Genomic DNA, 18,093 nt, shown 5'->3' with positions numbered 1-18,093 from the left:
TTTGCCAACAGGCACTCAGTAAGGATTGGATGAACACATTCACTAGCTGGGAAGAAGGATGGGCAGTTGGGTATGGAAGATGGTGGCAAGTGAGGAACAGTTTCCTTTCCTGGGGACAGAGGTTCTCTGCCTCCCTCTGGCTTCATCATCTCCAAATCTCACTATGCCTACACTTTGACCCCTGGGAACAGAGTACCAGAAAATAACCTCTTGTCCAGGAGCAGCTACACCAGAAATTCACCTTCAAGAGACAACTCCCAGAGGATGAAATCACAGCCCTGGAATACAAGCAGACCCGAAAAACCCCTTCCTCTCCAACTGGCCAACCAAGATGACTCAAAAGTGACTGAAAGGCAGTAGGGAAAGCCCTCACAAATTTCCCACAGGGAAAATTTGTGCCCAGGGCTCAAGCAAGGAGAGGCAAGGACATGCTGGGCCTATTGAGAGGAGTCCAGCTGGGGCTCACCACCCAGCTCTCGAGCCACTGCCACGGCTGTGTGACGAGGACACCCCTGTGCTAATGACTCTGGACACGTTTTTAATTAAATGCTGTATGCAGCACACAGAAAGAAAGGGGGGCAGAACATGGAGGTAGAAACAGCAGCTACGAGTACGTCATCTGGGGAAGATGTGCTCTCCGAACAGCAGCAAAGGAGACCCTTTCCATAGAACCCTGGACCCTTCTATCCAAGAAGAAGCGGAGGGTGGGGGGAGGAGGAGGGGGAGACAAGGGGCTCTGGCATCCCCACTATTTACAAAGTTGCAGTTTCCCCCTATTTTCATTCACTTGAAAAAGTCACTATTCCTTTTTCTGGGATCTTTACCTGCAAACATACATCCTGAACCTGCTGCAGCCATGGAGGCCTCAGCAGGGAGAGATCAAAAATTAGTGCAGGTCACCAGATGTCTGAGTACCAACTGTATCAGGGGCTAAGAATACAGACTGGAGAAGACAGGGCCCCTACCTTTGAGGAGTGTGCAAAGAGCAGTAATTCAATGATTCAAGTATTATGTCAAGTTTCTGACTGACAGGTGTCCAATGGGCTACAGGAACCAAAGATAATTTAAATCAGCATGGAGGGCAAGGGAAGGCTTCCTGGAAGAGGTGATCTTTCATCACAATTTAAAATTTAACTAGGAAACAAAGGGTGGGGTCAAGAACAAAGAGCATCTGAGGGGTGCATGGTGTTGGGGCCAAGGGCAGGACACAAGGTTTGGGGTACTACAAGAACATTTGTGGGCTGGAGTGGCAGGAAAATGGGAGACGAGAAGAGGAGTCCAGCCAGGAGGGAGGGGCAAGACAACCGGGGTCCTCATGGAAAGCAAGGCAAAGGGATCCGACTAAAATGCCACTCCATATTCCATGTCCCCTCAGTGAGCTAGTGCCCTCAGAGAATCCTTGACGATATGGCCCTGAGGGTATGAGGGAGGAACCTGGGGACAGGGAGCTTTGTCAGGATGACGTTCCCCACCACATTTCTGCACTTCAGCCTGTTCTCCCCTCCTGGCTTCCACCTCTCAGAAGCACCCGTAGTTATCATTCACCCAGCACACTGACAGGAGCAAGTTATCCCACTGAACACCCCCAGGATGTGGCTCACAAGCTTCCTGCCCACATCCCCCTCACCACATCACCCGCCTCAGAAGTGACAGCCAGACGGTGGTTGGGAAGTTGTTCCTGAAGGTTCTCCACATCAAATCCACTTCACACTAAACTGTGAAAACAGCAGCCTGTGAAGAGGCCCATGCTAACTCAAAGACCAGCAGGGATAAGACATCCTATCTAACGTAAGTAGCAACCACAAGCCGGGTGTCTCTGGGCTTATAAGCGCACACAAATATCTTGAAGAAGATACGAGGCACTGGCAACAAAGCTCGTCCACAAGCAGCAGGATCTGGGGAAGAAAGAATTTAGGATGGGACAGAGATTTGCACTCTGTGTCTTTGGTCTCAGGAACTTTTATCATGTGCATATACTGTTTTTATCAATAAAAAGATCAACAAGCTACACAAAAGATCATTCTTCAAGCAGAATGTGAAGTGCGTGTTTACAGGACGTGGCACAAAAGACTTGGGCCTCACATGTGACATTATCTAACAGAGGTGGGGCACAATGAGAAAAACTGCAATGAGGAAAATACACAGTGTGATGGATCACATGCCTATGGGGGATGGGTCCAGTCTGTGTGCCTGGTGAGGCTTCTTTGAGGGGTCAACCATGTAGAGATCAGTGGGAAGATGAGCTTGCCTCAAAGACATGCTCTCCAGTCCTAAGGAAAGGTTGGGGTGTCTGAGAAAGGGGGGCAAAGTCCAGGTCAGGGCTGACCTTGCAGGCCACTGTCACTATTCAGATGTTACTCTCAGAAACCACTGGAGGGTGTCATGCCTTCCCCATCTCACAATATGTCAAATGAGAGATTGAGATTAAGAAAGTTCTCAGACCTGCTTTGCTGGGTTTATAGAAGACGTGTGTAATCGACTCGAGGCCTCACAATTTACAAATAAAGAGAATTAAGTCCATTTATCCAATCATTTTTAAGGGACAAGAGTTCACACTAAAATCAGATACATTCTTTTCTAAATCCCCACATATAAAAAGAAAACCATCCCTTTCAAAAATTTTTTTCTAATTCTTAAATCTATTGATTCACTAAATTTTTGAGTGAGCTTTTTCTGGGATCTTAGTTTGGAGTACTTTTTTTATTTAATGGAGCTAGGTATCTTAGGAAAGTTTTTCCCCTGAGAATGTTTCAAATATATCTTCATTCCCCACAGAACGTGTATTGAGTGACTCAAAATTAACTTGCACTCATTCAAACCTCAAAAAAGAGTCAGAATGCATCTTCCTAAATCATTCCGACAAAGACATCAATGATGTCAAAACCCTGAGTTTTGAAACACAACTTCTGTTCTCTTTCTAGCCTTACTATTAAAATAGACTTTTTTCAGTTTGTCCCTAACACGATTGGCATTTTCTGTGCTGCCTACCGATTATAAACAGAACCAATTTTAAAACCAAACTAGGGCTCTTTCTGCAATATTCAAGATGTATTACCATCTGGTCTTATATCGGCATTTTTAACGGGTCCAAAATCTCTTTATTACGAAGTATTATCACAAATGATCCATATCCCTTTCAAAGCACACATTCTTTTCAAGACACTTTCAAGTCACAAACTTTGAAAACTCACTTAATTTTTCAAGCTATAACAGACATGAGAATGTCAACCATAGTTACATACACAACTGATTTATCACAGATATAACTTGGTAATACTGACCAAAGCTAGTCTTTTAGGAATTACTAACCTGAGAAAACACAGCATACCAGCATACGTGAGTACCTGGAAGCTTAACAGGAGGTGAAGGGTCTTTATTTGCAATGTACATCCTATGTAAAAGATATGAACCTTTCCAATAGACTGAGAAAAGAAGCATCCCTAAAACTTACACAATCCATCATCACTTCCAAACACAAAAAAGACAAGAGCATTTCTTTAGAAGATGCTTAGCAAAAATCAGCATCCAGGATAAAATAGAAAACGGCAGGTAAGGAGATCAAGATGGGAATTCCAAGTGACTATGGTAGATGCCACTCCAAGACACTGCCCTTAGCAAGAGAATGGCCGTGATGAGGAACGGACTGTCCCAAAAACGTGTCAACAGTTTGTAAAATAAATGAGATCTAAACCTGGTATTTAAATAAACCTTTAGATCACATTTGTCTTTTTCTAATATTTTCCTTCCACCTGATTTTAAAAACAAAAAGAAAATAGGGCGCCTGGGTGGCCCAGTCAGTTGGGCGTCTGACTTCAGCTCAGGTCATGATCTCATGTTTCGTGGGTTCGGGCCCTGCGTCAGGCTCTGTGCTGACAGCTCGGAGCCTGGGGCCTGCTTCGGATTCTGTGTCTCCCTCTCTCTCTGCCTCCCCGGCTCATGCTTTGTCTCTGTCTCTCAAAAATAAATTTTAAAAAAATTTTTTAATTAAAAAAAAAAAAGAAAGAAGTGTTGTTTTTTTTTTTTTTTAATCTCTTTCGGGTCATTCATTCAACAATCTTGCGTACTGATTCCATACAAGGATGGATGCTCCTCCTTCTCCCAGAGTGGCAAGACATAATGATTACTAGCCTTCTTCTCATTGCCATGATTATCAGCCCCTGTCAACACGCGCGCGCGCGCACACACACACACACACACACACACACACACACAAATGCAAAGACTTCTCTGCCATCTCAAAGCATCACAGGTAGTTAGTTATTCAACAGCAATCCTCTTTAAAAAGCCTAACTGCTCAATAGGGGCACCTGGATGGCTCAGTTGGTTATACATCTGACTTCAACTCAGGTCATGATCTCGCAGTGAGTGAGTTCGAGCCCCATATCGGGCTCTGTGCCTACAGTTCAGAGCCTGGAGCCTGCTTGGGATTATGTGTCTCCCTCTCTCTCTGCTCCTCCCCAGCTTACACTCTGTCTCACTCTCAAAAATAAATAAACATTAAAAAAATAATAAATAAATAAATAAAAATAAAGACTAACTGGTCCAACCTAACCATTATCGTTGGATAACGCAGGAGTTCACCAAGCTAGCCTACCCCATTTCATCACATCTCTGTCAACCGCCTCCCTGGAAAATAAGAGTGGGGAGGGGATCAGCATTCTTGTGACAATTTTTTTTTTTTAATATAATGGGGCACCTGGAGGGCTCAGTCAGTTGGGTGTCTGACTTCGACTCAGGTCAGGATCTCACGGTTTGAGAGTTCAAGCCCTGCAGCGGGCTCCCAGCTAACAGTGCAGAGCCCGCTTGGGCTTCTCTGTCTCTCCTTCTCAGCCCTTCACCTGCTTGTGTGCTCTCAAAATAAATAAATAATCCTGCTTCGGATTCTGTGTCTCCTTCTTTCTGCCCCTCTCCTGCTCACATGAGTGCACTCTCTCGTGTGCTCTCAAAAAAAAAATATATATATTAAAAAAAAATTTTTTTAAGTCTATCAACATGTAAATGTTGCTTTAAAAAGTGTTTTAAATATTTAATATTACAAATACATATAGGAACCTAAAGGATAAAAGGAACAACCCTAAACAATACAACCAGAGAGGACCACAAAGCTTTAAAATATGAACTATAGGGGCGCCTGGGTGGCTCAGTCAGTTGGGCGTCCGACTTCGGCTCAGGTCATGATCTCGCGGTTTGTGGGTTTGAGCCCTGCATCGGGATCTGTGCTGACAGCTCAGAGCCTGGAACCTGCTTCAGATTCTGTGTCTCCTCCTCTCTCTGCCCCTCCCATGCTCATGCTTTGTCTGTCTCTTTCTCTTAATAATAAATGTTAAGAAAGATAAATAAATAAATAAATAAATAAATAAAAATATGAAATATAAACGCACGCGTGCGTGCGCACACACACAATAAAGCTACTCTTCATAGTTAAAGTGGGGAAAAATAGAACTCCTACATTTTTTCATTTAACTTGAAACCAACTTGGGAATAAACTGAATGTATTACAGAAATTAACACAGATCATGATATGATAGGCCAATGCCAACATTTTATAGGCAAGAATTTAGAGGATTTAAATGAAATACTTGCTAAAGTGGTAAAATCATTTTAGAAGAAAAAGAAAACCCTTTTCAAAAGCAACATTCTAATTCCATATGCATTATGCAACAGTCTCTTCCTATTCAAGGAAATGGAACAAAATTTTCAAGATAACCCAACTGATCAGGCATGCCATATGAAACCAGAATTTCCTCATAGTTTTTCCTGGTTATGAGATTAAGTACATCAAATGTAGTATTATTCTCCCAAAGGAAAGGCTTGTTCAGTATTTCTTCACAGTCACGTCCTCATTCAAACACCCATATGATAAAATCAAAACAGCTCTATTAGGCACATGGACAAGTCTGAATAACTATTATTCTATTGGGAAATCACCACCCCTCATACCATCTCTTTCTTTACATATGTAAATGATGGTGTGGATCCAGAGCCCACCACCAGCCACCACAACCAAATTACCCTCCAGGGACCTCAAAGGGACTTGTTATTCTTGCTTTAGCATTTAAAAAAAAAAAAAAAAAAAAAAAGGAGGCAAGAGGAAGGAAGAGCTATTTTCAGGAATCAGAATTTCTCTTGATTAGATTTCTGGCTCACTGTAAATGTTTATACTCTGAAATGCATTACCCTCTGCTTCTAAATGTTTGGCTTTTTCTAGAGCCAAGATAAGGTACAGTGTTTCCAATATAAACTGCGTCAAGTAATATATGCCTAGTTTTGCAGGGAGCATTTGGTCAAATTCTAATATTGCCTCTTGGGAGCCAACACCACCTTCCAGCAGCCAATCTGTGCAGAATAGAATTTTAAACACACACAGAGCAGACACAGCCCTTCCAGCAGACACAGCCCTTTCTTCTCCCACTGAGGAATGTCACATGAGACATCTTGCATGACACTTATCACTAAGAATATAGATCTTCCTGTTAAGGTAATGAATTAATCACAAAATGCACAAAGTACATTCCTCTTACCCAAGCATTAAAAAACATGGTGGTTTCTACCAAGGTTGAGATGAAACTTAATGTCATTGCTTAAGCTTATAAACCACTGCACAATTAATAAGAATTAATAGCACATGCACATTTCTTCAGGCTGCAAATGTTAGCTGAGAAAATGCACGTCAGAGGGCTTCCTAACACCCAAACAGGATTATCCACAGACAGAAATAGATTATCCATAAGCAGAAAGTGTTCAATTATCTTAGTTTTTCTTGATTGTAATAAATGTTTTTGTTTGCATTGCCAGTGAAAACTTGACAAAGGACCTCCCATTTCTCTTTCATTAAAATGTGCACATGATTTTCATCCAAACCTTACACAGATATAAGGGGCAGAGAGAGGATGTACTGTAATATTGTACTCATCTGGTTGCATTAGGCTCAAAATACAAATCTCAAGGATATAGATTTGTCACATGTCAGCCCAAGCTGAAGGCATCCACCAAGAGAGTATTTTCCCTATTCAAGCTGGCAGCCAGAATTCACTGCCACAAACCGACATACTGATGAGAGGCAAGGCTCCCAGTATCCCTCTCCATTTCTTCTTAACCATCTCTTCCCTCTGCCGAGAAGCCATTTTATTAATTTATAAGTACCCTGACTCTCTTACCATCTACAAAAATTTACTCGTCAATAATAGTCAACTAAAAGCAAAAGCACATCCCACAGGAGTTAAAGAATAAAACACAACAGCAGCACGGATCGATCAGCAGGACTCGGGCTACTTACTAAAGGCAGCCACCGCCAGGGCCAGGGTGACAATAATGGAGAACCAGGAGACCCACAACGCCTTCTTTCGGTAGTTCTGGGCTTCGTGAGGTTTGAGTCGAGTGCTGCTTTCTAGTAAGCCTGACAAAAACAAGGAGAAAAGGAAGTTAGACATTTCCTTATTAAGAAACCCACAGCCAGAGCTACACTTTCTTATCCAAGGATTGCAAACTGACAGCCTGTGGGCCAAGATGTGTTTTGTTTGGCCCACGCTGTGTTTTAACAATTAGGAGAGTTCACATGGAAATCAGGCTCTATGGCATCTCGTGAAAAATCATAGGCTATAGCAATACGGGACATGGATTCCTGCAGTGTGACAGCATTTGTACACTTTAGAAGGAGCCCACAGACCCACTCACCATATCGGTCATCCCCTGCCCTCATATTAACTCAGCTATGTAAGTGTTGCCCTAACAAGGCCCTTCAGTTAAGAAAACAGCACAATTAGTCCACGTTCAACTGGGCATTCAGGCTCCTCAGCTGTAGGCATTGATTTGCATTGATCCACCAGCACCGCCCCAACTTGGTCGAAGAAACTTTTCCCAAAGAGTCACGGACCCCAAATACCTTCATTGCTCCCTTCAACAATTAACCGGAAGAGAAGGAGGATTTCTCTTTGATCACAACCAACAACGGTCATCAGGCCTACATTATAGGCCATGTTTTCTTCCCTTCTCTTTCTGCTCTACAGTATGTATCGCTTTGTATCAAAGCTATGTCAAACAACTCTCAGATTATTAAAGAAAGCTAAAACTGGAGGTCACTTTCTGGGCAAGCCATGTGTAAGAAAGATTTGATTTTGTCTCCGATGCTTTCAATGTTGAGGGTCCTTGACACCAATAGAAATTCATGATGTCTTAAGAGGCAAGGCTCAAGCTTCATTTGCCTTGGGTTGAGGGCTAAACCATCTTGAGCATGATCCTGATTTATACTTTTTCTTCTTCTTTGGAAATAGATCATATATGGCATCTCTTAGTTGCATGAAGAACCAAATTCAGTGACGCATTCCGTATCAATAGGAGTTTAGAACAACATCTCTGGCTGAATAGCCCACAATACACCTTTCAGAGGTGGAGAAGCTTCATCCTAACAGCTCCAAATGATGAAGAAATAGGTGGTCAAAGCTTAGGCACCCATTTGTACAGTGTCTCATAGCATGCAACAGATCACACCTGGCACACCGCGTAAAATACATCATCCCATTTGACCAGGGGGGCGGCACACTCAGCTTCTGGCTGCTGAATACTGCACCCTCTTCAAAAATTACAACAAAGACCCTGTTAAAACTTCTCAATTCCATTTACTACCCAGACTCAAGCACTTTGAACAAGTCCTTAAACAAAGCAAGAGGAAATGTCAAGGAGACCGCCCAATGAACCCAGCCTACAGCCCAGAGATTTTTAAATAATCAAAACCTGTAGATTTACATCAGAGCAAAAGGTAGAGGAGGTTGCAAAAGGTAGATATAAACACATCTCTATTACCTCACTGTAAAAATCTCCCCAAACCTTCTTTAATACATGTACTTGAATGAAAAAAGAAAAAACCTCTCTTCTCAAATTCTGCCTTAGGTACAAATGATTTCAAATTAAAATCCCTTGTCTGTTTTTTTCCCTTTGTCTACTTTTCCCCTAGCTACCATACAACACCTTATTCTAATTTTCAACGACAATCACCCCAGTCTCCTGTTCTAGTCAACCTAGATCAAGTGAGTCCTACAGCCTCCCAATCATTTATTTTCCTTTTCCAGAAGGACATAAAAATTTTCCTCTCATTCTGGACAATTGATTTTGAGAAGTGAAGCTGTAACACTCACGTACTGACTCAAATAAGCAGTTCATTTGCTACGTATTCTGACACCAACAATCTTAAGAGGCTTATCCACTGGGGGTAAAAACAAGGTTCCTTTTAGAGGATTTAATTTTCTAAGATAAAGGACAATGATCTGGGTTTTCCATTCTACCGTATAACATTTATTTTTCTTTCCAAAGCCAGCTGTTTGCAACAATAGGACTGGTCCTGACCACACACACCTGCCACATGCTTCACCCCACAGCGAACCAGCACTCTGCTGAAGGAGTCTCGGGGGTCGGCGCACGTGGGCTGCACTGCCCTAAGAGGGCACCTGAGTCCTCAAAGCAGCAGGACTGGAGATCCTTCCCCAGATCTGATCCTGTGTGTGTCCCCCACGAGAGATTTTCCATTTCAAAATTAGGGGTGCCTGGGTGGCTCAGTTGGTGAAGCAACTGACTTCAGCTCAGGTCATGAGCCTGCAGCCCGTGGGGTCTGAGCCCCACATCGGGCTCTGTGCTGAGAGCTCAGCGCCTGGAGCCTGCTTCAGATTTTGTGTCTGTCTGTCTCTCTCTCTCTCTGTTCCTCCCCCCACTCGTACTCTGTCTCTCAAAAATAAAAAAATTAACATTAAAAAACATTTCAATAAAAAAATAAAAATTGGAATAATTGTAATGCAAAGACTGTCCAAGAAGGCAGGTACTTCCCCATTTCCAACCTTTGTTTATCATCTCCTCCTACTGGTTTTCCCCGTAGAATGGAAAAACTTCTCCTCCTCCAAGGGGAGTATGATGACCTAGGAAGACCCATTAATGACCTGTCTACATACAGGTGCCTCTACCTCTGCCCCACACTGGCTGCACGCGAACTCACAAGCAGTGAGGAGGATTCCTAAAGTTTTCAGGAAGCTGTGCTTCATAAGTAAAAGGCAGCCCAGCCTAGAGAAGCTAAGGCAGGCCACTTATTGCATGCAGGGCTGTGTCCCTTCCTAAACATAGTTGGCCTCCACATGCAGATTTCCAATCTCACTCAGATTCCATATATTAGTAATCTGGGCCTGACATTAGTAAGCTTAAGCACTGTATGAATGAAAGACTGATAACTTAGGATTTGAGAGGGAAATGCAAATATATGTGGTTAGGTTGAAGCCATTAGTCATTTCCATGCTAGTATGAATTAGTCCCAATTGCTTTCTCATAATAGTCACACTTGGATTTTCTGGAAAAATGGGGAATTTTTATTATATAGAAAGGTAGTAAGAAATGCAGAAGCATGTAACACTCTAAGCCTACTTAGGATTTGGAGCAGAATGAAGGGAAAATACTTGTGTTAAGAAGAGTGGATATTAAAAGAATGGGGGTGGAAATCCCAAGATAAACTTAGCCTATTTATGGGGTGTCTAACCCCTATAAGTATTAGACCACAGAACTCTTGCTCCCTGACTGCAAGGCTCAACCAAATGGCACTGCACTATCAGCTAGCTGGGTTTCTGGGAAGCAGCCCACATCACTTCTAAGGGGAAAATACCTCTAAAGTCCTAAAATACTGGCTAACAAAGCAAGCTTTTGATGGAAGTTAGACACAGTCTGCAACCAGGTCTAATAGCTCCAAAGGAAGTTAGGACAAGGACAAATACAGGTAACATGTCCAGGGTACCCACCCCCTCCCCCACCCACACACACACCCTATAGATATTTAGGCCTAGAAAAAAGCAAGCCAGGCATGATGGAGAGATGCACAGCAGGCGAGTGCTTTGGCTTCCTCCTCCCCGAACCCTCTCACCATTAGGGAAAAGGTAGCTGCAATCGAACTGTTCCCAAGGGATACAAAAATCGATATGGGAAAGATGCAGCCCCTTAAGAAAAAATAACACAAACACAAAAAATTACAATAAACCTCCCCAGGTAACCTGGTCTATTTAATAAAAATGATTCATCCATCATTAACTCTTTCCTGTCAGCAATAGGTCAAACAAAAGAATGTCACACTGACTTTCAGCTTTCAATGCCACACGGCACTGGGTTCTTTGGAGGACAGGGTCCATCCTAACAGAGAGGCTGTGTGTGATATACAGTGCTTTCACACAGTGACAGTTTATAAACAGTGAATGCTTTCATGCTATAATATAATGGAAAATGACATTCACTTGACCAGTGAAAAAGGACCCTAAGATTTAATTCACAAGGGCTTGTTACACTTGAGCACGAGCTACAAAATGATGCTAAATATTAACTCGCCCTGGCACTTTTTTCTCCTCCTGCCGTCTTGTGGGGTGGGGAGAAATAGGCCAGCTTTTACAAATGACCTGCAATGCAACAAAAATAAGCTCAGCCCAGACTTCTTCTGTTGCTCTTCCATACAAAATGTTTAAATCCTACAATATTAGTTGCACAGAGGGAAAGGTAAGTAACATGCCCCATAATAAAACCGATGGGTTTTGTCGGGTGCTGGTGATGTCACCCACCTTCGGGCTCTATCACAGTAACTAGTTGTGTCGGAACAGGGGGGAGAGGAACCGCAACAGAGGTTATGACTGGAACAGCCCCAGCTCTCCCGGAGCAATCCCGGCCGGTTCTCTGGGATTGCTGTTTCCATGTCATTCTATCTCACATGCCACAGTTTAAAATTTCTAAGAGGAAAAAGATCGTGCATCCGAACACTAAACCGGAATAAAAATGTACAGGAGATACTAAGAATAGGACGGAAAACCTGCTAAGACGAAAATATAAAAATCCGCCACAGCCAACAAAATAAGGCTTCCAAGAAAAGGGGGTGGAGTGGCGATGAGCCGGCTCCCCCTGAAAAGGGCCTGGCTGCAAGAATGCCGCTTCGGCCACTAACCGGTTTTAGCCCAACCACTGAGTCCTTTTTGAGGGGGCCGAGCTGAATTTGGATTAAGAAGCAGAGAATATAGACGTGGCCAAGAAAACGGCTCCCTCCAGGCGGAAAGGAAACGAAGCAGGGAGGGAAAGAGGGATGGAGGAGAAGAGGCACGGGAATGAACAACGGAGTCTCTCCGGTTTCGTGCGGGCAACTCAAAGGGGGCATCGGCTGTGTGTCGGGAAGTTAGGGTTGGCCTCCCAGGAAAGGGACGTTCTCGGGATTCCAGGCCAGTGTCTCAGGAGGGGCTGGGGACGTGCGCTCCAAAAAGCACCAGATTTCAGTGGCATCCATCCAGAGGAAGTTGGTGGTCCAAGCACAAGTGCCCCGGTCCTCTGCTCCCATCACCGGGGCAGCGACCCGTGGTAAACTGGATCCCCTGTAAGTGAGGGCCGGGGGCCGCCGGACTTGCCTCTCCAGGGCAGCCAGCTAGGCTCTATGGACCAGCTCCCCAAGGCTAAACCCGCAGACGGAAGTTCTCCCGGGGAGCCGCCGGGGGTCGAAGGGGGCTTGGAAGGAGGATGTACTGAGCTCAGGACCCTCCGAGCTGAGCCAGGCCCGCAGTCCCCCGGGAGCACGGGGCTCCACAAGCAAAAAAAACGCCCCCCCGCAAACTTTTCCAGCGGGCTGGCCGAGAGGAGAGCACGGGCCCGCGCGGGGTCGGCCCGGAGGCTGCCCGGTTCTGGGGCTCCGGGGAAGGAGCGGCGCCCGGGCGGCGCCGGCCCCGGGAGGTGGGGCTGCCGCGCTCCGCGCCCTCGCGGGGAAGTCCCGGCCCCGCGCCCCCGAGCGTCCCGAGGCGCCGAGCACCGCGCCCCGCCAACCTGCGAGTCGGGAGAGGCGCGCCCGGAGGAGCGGCTCCTCGCCTCGCCTCGCCGGCCGGCCGGCAGAAAAGGGCCGTGCCGGCGTGCGCTCACCTCGATCCTCCAGCCCGTCGCTGAACTGGCCGCTCTCGCTGATCCGCAGCTGCCGCTCCTCGTCGGGCTTGGGCGTCTCTCGCGCTGGGTAGTTCTGCGGGCCCGGGCCGGGGGCGGCGGCCGAGGGCTCGTGGCCCCGGGGCGGCGCCGGGACCGCGGAGCCCGGGGGGCTGCGGCGCTCGCTGCCCGCGGCCGGCTCCATGGCGCGAGGCGGCGGGGACTCGAGTCAGAAGTGCGAGGCGCCGCGGCTCAGGACCGGCAGAGGGACGAACCGACCGCTCGCGGAGGGAGGACGGGCGCCGAGGAGCGGAGGTGCGCCGGCAGCAGGCGGGGCGGGGGTGTTGGAGAGCCGCGCGGTTAGCGCGGCGGGTGGCAGAGGCTGGGGCAGAGCGTCGCCGCCGCGCTCCGCCCACGGGGGCAGGTGCGGGCTGCAGGGACCCGCCCCAAGGCCCCGGCGCCCGAGCCGGAGCCCCGAGGCCGGTGGGGAGGGAGGGATCCTGCCGAGCCCGGCGCCCGGAGGCTCGCGGGAACTGCTGGGAGGCGGGGAGGAGGGGAGGAGGGGGTCTGACGAGGGTGTGACGGGAGACCGGCCCCACCCGCGCCGCGGGATGGTGCCCGGAGGGGACGCGCTCGGACCCGGTTCCCCAGCCGTCCGGGAAGGTGGCGGCCGCGTTCGCGCAGGAGAGCGGGCAGCGCCCTAATTTGACGTCCTTTCTCCTCCTGAGCTGCACTAGCTTCCGAGGCTGTGCAGGGTCTCCACCTGGGTTACCAGCCTCACCGCCCATCGCGGGAAAACGAGATTCACCTGCCGCCAAGCCCTCCCGGCTCTGGCTTTCCTCTACGGAGCTTTGATTGCCCTCCCAATTTTTCTCTCCAGCTACTTAAGGGAACCGGGCAACCTTGGAACCACTCGAGCTCTAGAAGATATTTCGATGCCAAGGCTCCCCCATTGCGACTATCCCTGGGCCTTTGTCCTGGCTAGTCCCCTGCCAGCTCGCTATTTCCTCTCGTGGTATCCAAATCTTGCCATTTCTTCAAGACTTGGACGGAAGCCTCCCTCCTGCAAGAAGCCTCCCCTGACTGTCCCGGAGCAGCCGACCGCGCGGAGCCCGCACCCTCGAGCGGTCGGGCTAGTCTGCCCAACGAGACAACCACCTTGCCCACGCCAAGGCCCACGCCAGCTCTCTTGGAGCTCCGGGAGGTGCAGGGGGCAGGGGGCGGGGAGCGGGGAGCTGTTGGGGACCGGCCGTTTATTAGATTAAGCTTGAATTGAACGGTATCAACATCAAAACTCCAGAGTCTAGATTTCATCTGTAGATGAACATCAGACTTCAAATTTAATGAGTCCCTTAAAATGCCAGTTCCTCACTTAAAGCCTGCCTACTTTTTTGAAGAAGCACGCTTTTTTGAAGAGTAACCAGTTTCCTTTCTCATTTTCATTTTGCCTACAACCGAAATCAGAGTGGAATTTAAATGTCTTTGTGGTGCAGTGGACACTAGAAACGGGAAGAATGTCTCGTTTTACTTTGTGTTGTCGGGTTGGGATGAGAAAATCTTAGTTGATCTTGGCCAACTCACTTTACCTTTTTTAACTTTTTTTAATGTTTATTTATTTTTGAGAGAGAGAGAGAGAGAGACCGAGCGCCAGCGGGGGTTGGGCAGAGAGAGAGGGAAACAGAATCTGAAGCAGGCTCCAGGCTCTGAGCCCTCAGCACAGGGCCAGACCCTGGGCTCGAACTCACCAACAGCTGGATCATGACTTGAGCCAAAGTCGGAGCCTTAACCTACTGAGGCACCCAGGCGCCCCTACTCACTTTACCTTTTTAACCACTAATTTCTTTACAGACTGAAAGGGTTGGACTAGGTCATTTCAAATGTCCTTTCTTGATAGGGAAAGAAGGAGCAAGGGAAGTAAGAAAAAATGAAAAGAAGGAAAATCACTGCTTGGATTTAAAAAACCATGAATACTTATACCACCAGTCCTGGTCCTGTCCTGGAGACAGACAAGCCTTCAGATACTGCAGACACCTTCCCCCACCTCGTTCGTTGCTCGTGCTCACCTAGACTTTTTCCCTCTAGGTTATCCCCACTTGATCCCTCTTGTCAGTGGCTCTCAAACAGTAGAATCACGGAGAGGAGACTTTAAGAACAAAAATACGCAGGGCTCTGCTGCGGCTGCTGGAAATCTGATATCATAGGTGATGAAATTGGTCTGGTCTGGGATCTTAGCTTGGGTATTTTTTAAGCTCCTTTCCCATTCTAAGAATCACTTGGGAAGTTATTTATTTGTTTAAATGCTGCTTCTGTACAGCTCTTCAAGATTCTGACTTAATGGATTCTGGGGTCTGGCTAGGAATCTTCGTTTGCATATCACACACACATACACACATACATATCCTGGTGTAGATTGTTCCGGGACCACATTGTAATTCTCATTACCTTACCACCCTCTACAATGTGGACTGTAGCTCTGCCCCTGCATGCATGCGCACGCCCCTGCTCGCTCGAGCTCTCTCACGCTCTCTCTCTCCCCCCTCCCCCCACAAAGTTTGTGTTCTCTCAAAGGAGCATGTAGCATTGTTCTTTCTTCTGGTTCCTCAATTGATTCTCTACTTCAGCACCTCTGAAATGTGAATGTGCAGGTGCATACCCGGGCTTCGTGTTAAAAGGCAGATTCTAACAGTTGGTTTGGGATGGAGGCTGAGATTCCTTGCAAACCTCCAGGTGCTGCTTAGTTGCTGATCTGAAGACCACACTTAGAGAAGAATCTAGGAGTTATTTATTATTCATGGAATAAATATATTTTCCTTCAAGTTCCAGCTGCCGTAGTTCACTAAGCCATTCTTGTCTGCTCCGGAAAGATTTCTCTGACTCCAGCTCCCCCTGGGTGCTCCTTTTTGTGAACTATAACTGTTTAATAATTCACTGCTTATTTCAAGTGTGAGGCAGGAAATGTGGTACTTGTCTGATCCTCCTTTCCACTCACCCACCCACATCTACCTGGATGCCAAGGACACAGTGTTCCCCCAATCTCTACTGATTGGGAGATAATATTAGCTTACATTCTTGGAGGACATACCGCATGCCAGGCACCTTGCTAAGTGTTTTACGTGCATTGTCTCCGTTACTCAACTACTACTATCCTTTACAAAGGAAGAAATCAAGGCAAGTCTCCTGTTTAAACTCTAGAACCACAGCCCACAGTGGTACCGCCCCCTAGGGGATGTTTTGGAAACTTGCAGGTGCTTTAATTTGTTACCCCAATGAGGGACAGAGCTAGGCTGTGGCATTTAGTAGAGGAGGGTCAGGGATACTGGGGTCCTGCCCTGCACAGAACGTTGCAGCACAATGAAGATTATTAGTGTCCCACATGGCTTTTATATGTCAGGCTGGACATTTGGGTTAGTTAAAATGTGCTTCTAATTACATTAGAATCCTAACTCTGTTTTACATATAAACACAAAATATTTTGCACCACACTGAATTTTCTGTAAATGCAACTGTATACATCCAGGGAAAATCGCACTTTGCTCACTGTTTTGGAAAAGCAGGACACTGAAGCCAGTTCCACTCATGGCCTCTGAGTCAGCAATCAATACATCTGTGCCAGTCGAATGTATAACTGCCACACGGGCCCAGTAATTCCATATGTGTACATGAATATTTTTATTTAGTTCTTATTTCAAAATGTCAAAAAAAGGTGTCAATAATATTCCAGAGTCTTGTCTTAAATTATAAGTAGGTGCAAATACCTCACTACTTCCCTTTGACTTCTGAGGCAATTCTGACTAAGCATCTATAAAAGCAAATACATATTGGACTTTTTTGGCTTTACTTTTACCCCTCCTTTATTATGATTATGTCATTATATTGATGTTTGAGCATGTAAGTGTTAGCTATGAAATCCATTTCTTGACCACCTAGTGAATAATACAAAATAACCATTCTCAAAAGGGAGCCCTAAGTACCACAGCCAAGAGGAGCCTAAGAAGACACAACTAAATGTAACACGGTATTCTGGAAAGGATCCCAGAACAGGAAAAAAACATTAAGTAAAAACTAGGAGTATCTAACTAAAGCATGGGCTTTAGTTAGTAATGATATATCAATTATGGTTCGTTAGTTGTAGCAAATTTATCATACTAATGTAAGATGTCAACAATAGGGGAAGCTGGGTGCAGCATGTATAGGAAGTCTCTGTACCATCCTCTCAATTTTTCTGCAAATCTCAAACTGTCCTAAAAAATAAATTCTACTTAAAAAAAAAAAAAAAGGTAAAGTGGCAAAAGGATAGAGGGAGATCGGAAGGCTTGAGTCTAGAAGGTAGACATCCTAACCTTGAACTATGAATGCCCATTACAGAAGAGAGACCATGGAAAAACAAAGTATATGAGGTACTTGGAAACTCTGATACGGTCATCCAAAGAGAAATGTTCACCAACAATGGCAAGAAAGATAGAACAGGACAAGAATTAAACTAATATTTGTAATATTAAGCCTCTTCCACTGGCTTTTACCAGAATGTATTCTTAGTATCTTAAAGGATTTAAGAAATTTTACAAATTTTGTGAAATCTCAAATTTTCAAATCACCAGGCTTCCACCAGGACATTTGGGAAAGGCACATTTGGGTAAGAGCTTATAGACATATAACTTGACTGTTGAAAGATGAGAAGTTGAGTGATGGCTTCTTTTTTATTCTTATCTATTCTTTTTTGTAATTTCAGTAAATGTCTTTAGATCCCTAATCCTAGAAATACACACAGAGAAGAAAAGCCAAGAAGCTGAAGGAAACAAATGAGGCAGGAAGGGCCTCAGCTGGCGCGGAAGTCACAGTTAATCTTGCTGGAGCCACCTGCTGAGGGTCATGAGTCCTAAAATGCTCCACTAAGAGTCCACTTAGTCACCACAACCCTATAAAGCAAGTATTATCAGCATCCCCGTGTTGAAGATAAGGAAACTGAAGCTCAGGTTACATACCATTGCCAGCGGACCCAGCAGTGGAGCTCCGAGGACAGTGCCCCTAACCATTGTGCTACAAGGCCACTATGGAAGAATCCAAAGATGACCAAGAGGATGGCTTCTATACCTGATTACCCTACATCATATTTTAGATTAAAGTATACTGTTTTTATTTCGTTTGCATGTAGACTTTGGAAACCCAACTACAAACATATTCACCTTTTTGAAGTCT

At 45.8% G+C, this 18,093-nt stretch overlaps 1 protein-coding gene across 1 annotated transcript in view; it reads right to left on the bottom strand.

Annotated features, from left to right (window-relative positions):
- TMEM163 (transmembrane protein 163) overlaps positions 1 to 13,337 on the bottom strand; it is a 237,689-nt gene extending 224,352 nt beyond the window's left edge. Inside the window, exons 1-2 of the mRNA XM_049616198.1 lie at positions 12,901 to 13,337; positions 7,277 to 7,396 (exon numbers count right to left, since the gene is read on the bottom strand). Coding sequence (XP_049472155.1) covers positions 7,277 to 7,396; positions 12,901 to 13,102 — 322 coding nt within the window. The 5' untranslated portion in view covers positions 13,103 to 13,337. The remainder of the gene's footprint in view (positions 1 to 7,276; positions 7,397 to 12,900) is intronic.
- Between the last annotated feature and the right edge of the window lie 4,756 nt (positions 13,338 to 18,093).

The sequence above is a fragment of the Panthera uncia genome (genome assembly GCF_023721935.1).
Source record: "Panthera uncia isolate 11264 chromosome C1 unlocalized genomic scaffold, Puncia_PCG_1.0 HiC_scaffold_3, whole genome shotgun sequence".
Taxonomy (NCBI): domain Eukaryota; kingdom Metazoa; phylum Chordata; class Mammalia; order Carnivora; family Felidae; genus Panthera; species Panthera uncia.
Note: the sequence above shows the minus strand (reverse complement) of the source record. Positions and strands in the feature narration are given on the sequence as shown.